This window comes from Pseudomyrmex gracilis, unplaced genomic scaffold (genome assembly GCF_002006095.1).
Source record: "Pseudomyrmex gracilis isolate BER0280 unplaced genomic scaffold, ASM200609v1 scaffold_100, whole genome shotgun sequence".
In the NCBI taxonomy this organism is placed as follows: domain Eukaryota; kingdom Metazoa; phylum Arthropoda; class Insecta; order Hymenoptera; family Formicidae; genus Pseudomyrmex; species Pseudomyrmex gracilis.
This window is the reverse complement of record NW_018020684.1, coordinates 15,256-18,113: the sequence shown is the minus strand read 5'-3', so window position 1 is coordinate 18,113 and position 2,858 is coordinate 15,256. Positions and strand designations below refer to the sequence as shown.

The 2,858-nt window shown below is 34.3% G+C and overlaps 1 protein-coding gene across 1 annotated transcript in view; it reads left to right on the top strand.

Annotated features, from left to right (window-relative positions):
- Positions 1-1,463: 1,463 nt before the first annotated feature.
- The window catches only part of LOC109855848 (arrestin domain-containing protein 17-like), a 9,653-nt gene continuing 8,258 nt past the window's right edge, over positions 1,464-2,858 (top strand). Inside the window, exon 1 of the mRNA XM_020430505.1 lies at positions 1,464-1,707. Coding sequence (XP_020286094.1) covers positions 1,590-1,707 — 118 coding nt within the window. The 5' untranslated portion in view covers positions 1,464-1,589. The remainder of the gene's footprint in view (positions 1,708-2,858) is intronic.

Here is a 2,858-nt window from a genome sequence, read left to right as displayed (position 1 = left end):
GGTACAGAGGAGCGCACCATATTATTCTGCTCCAGAAGAAGTATCTCTCTGAAATTTCTCTCTTGGCTGCTCCTATTATCGCGCAACGTACTCCTTCGGTCTCCATCCAGCAGCCCGAGATTGAAGAAAAACGGCGCGCGGTAGTAGAAGCAGCCAGAGAAGAAATCTTCTTCCCTGGAGCGGAACAATATGTTGTACTCCTCTGTACCAGTCGTATTTACTCAAAATTGCATTGCGTGCTATCACAAATAGCGTAAACAAATCTTACTTAATCGATACTATTCACTTGGATATAACGTAACAGAATAATGACGTGTGTGTAGTGACGTTGTGTCGTATCTAATGTTTTACACATTAAGGGCCGGTTGTTCCACTTTCAGGTAAACTATTGGGTAATTTATCTAATGATTAAAACTCTGATTTGTGCGTTGTTCCACGTGTCGGTAAAATTTCCCAGTAAAAAATTTTCCATGTATAAAATTGTATGGACATATTCGGTATAAATTTGCATACTTAGATATAATTATTTTAATTTGTGTATAAGTATATATGAAAACTTTTTTACCGGGTTATATATCTGGTAAATTATCAGAAACCAAAAAATAAATTAGACGGCACTCTCGGTACCGTGTAAGTCGTATCTAACAGATAAATATGTAGAAATAAAAAACAGTGGAAGATGCGCTAGTCAAGTCCTTATCCTATAGATACTAACCTGTCGAGTAAGCTGAAATTTATCGAAAGGTGAAACAACCGGCCCTAAGTGTATTATAAGTTCCTTGAAATACGTTAATGTGTTTCAAAGAATAATATTTTTATCAAACAAACGTCACGCGAGTAACATTACGTACTACGTAAAAATATCTCGTACTTTTAATATTAGAAACTAATTATGTTACCTAGCGTTTATACTCAGCATTTATCTTGCGAGTTGTGGTTTACATTGAGAATTACGTCAAGAATTTATATTAAAATTAAATAAAAAAATACTCTGTATTAAATTTATATTTCGAAAATTGTATTAAATTCTTCTGTATCAAAAATCTTTAAAAAACAAAAAAACGCAATTATGTAATATATTTTACAAGCACTTAAAAAAAAATTAACAATTGCATATATTTTTTTGAAATTAATAAAAAAGTAATATTTCTTCTTTCTTATGCTTTGTGTGAGAGTACATTATTATCTGTTACAAGACCGTTTTAGATATAAACTTGTGTGAATGCGTGATTAAACAATATTTTACTGTTAACATATTTCCGTTTTATCTTGCTATAATTCATAATCGTAACCTTCGTTAAAAAAAAAAAAAATTAAGAACGAAGAAACACCACCGCTATCGAAAAGCGTATCTCACACCCTGATGACGTTTATACGGAGTATTGATATACGCATTACGTTTTGACGTTTGTGGGCGTCGGTCTGGCAACACGAGTAGTCAGAACACGCAATACCGACGGCAAAAGAAGATTATTTGTGGAACGTACGTTCCGTTTATCGACTATATCTGCATCCCCCACCTCGAGTTGTGGCGATTGCTCGACTTCAATTCCACTCGATAGAAGCGAAATTCCGACGCACATTCCGAGATGCCGTCGTTGAAGAATTTTCGCATCGAGTTCGATCGGTCGAGCGCTACTTACGCGCCCGGCGAATTTGTTACCGGCAGCGTCATCGTCGACTTGTCAAAAGAGAAAAATTTCAGAGGTAAAATAAACGTCGAGGCACGTTGTTGTTACGTATCAGGGCAACAATTTTGCAATCGAATGAGATATCGCGCCGATGGCGCCGCGTTTCTGGAACGTCAGACGCTAACAAGCGCGTTACGTGCCGCCACAATTGCGTAAAATTGTGCGTTAATGTGAAATCAGTGCTGTGAAACAAAGGAGCAGGCTCTCGAAGCAAGAAATGTGTTTGCCGTTTAAATCGCACGTGATAAAAACCGAATACCTGAATGAACACCGAGTGAAAATAAACGAAATCGGAGTAGTGTTTCAGAAGACTTCAATCTGAAAAAAAACAAAATGGTTTAGTGAAAAATGATAAAAAGAGCGACGCAAATCTTAAAAGAATAAAAACTAATTTTACAAAAAAATAATATAAATGCCGCGCATTAGTTGTCTTTAGTAAAGATATATGAGACCTAATTAATTGACCTTCTAATCGCAATACAATCAATTCGAAGATTACTTGATTCTACGTATAAGAGAATTATATTGATGCACAAAAACATTTTTACGTTAAATACACATATAACAATAGAATGTACATGATTTGTATATCTGAATAATATATATTATTGATACTTTTCATTTCTGAAGAAAAGATAAGATCATAGATAAAATATATAAACCGGCGGCATGTATTAGTTTATTTTACTGATTGCTCTAGCGCGCGCTAGACAGAGTTCTGTCAATCACAAGGACAATACTGACAGACGCTTACAATTATGACGCCATTTGACAACGTAAAACTAAAACTATATGTGCATACGTAAATGAAATGTGACTCGTTAGGAAACACTCACATTTTCTCTCGTATTCTAATACCAATGCAATATTGTAAAATGTACATATTGCGTATACTTATTTATATATATTTTCTTCTTTTTATTCAAAGTAAAAAAATATTTTTTTTCCTACACATATAAATCCGATACGAGTGAGAAAATTTTAACGAAATATAAATTAAGGAAATGATGCCTTGACAGTTTGAGCAAAAAAAAAAGAAATTATCACACTTCCGCACAAGTACTTCCGCAAATATACGACATAATGATTCACTCTCGTTCAGGAAGCGTATGTTGAAGTCTGATATCAAGATATTTTCCTTAAAACTCGCACAATTTCTTGTAAAAA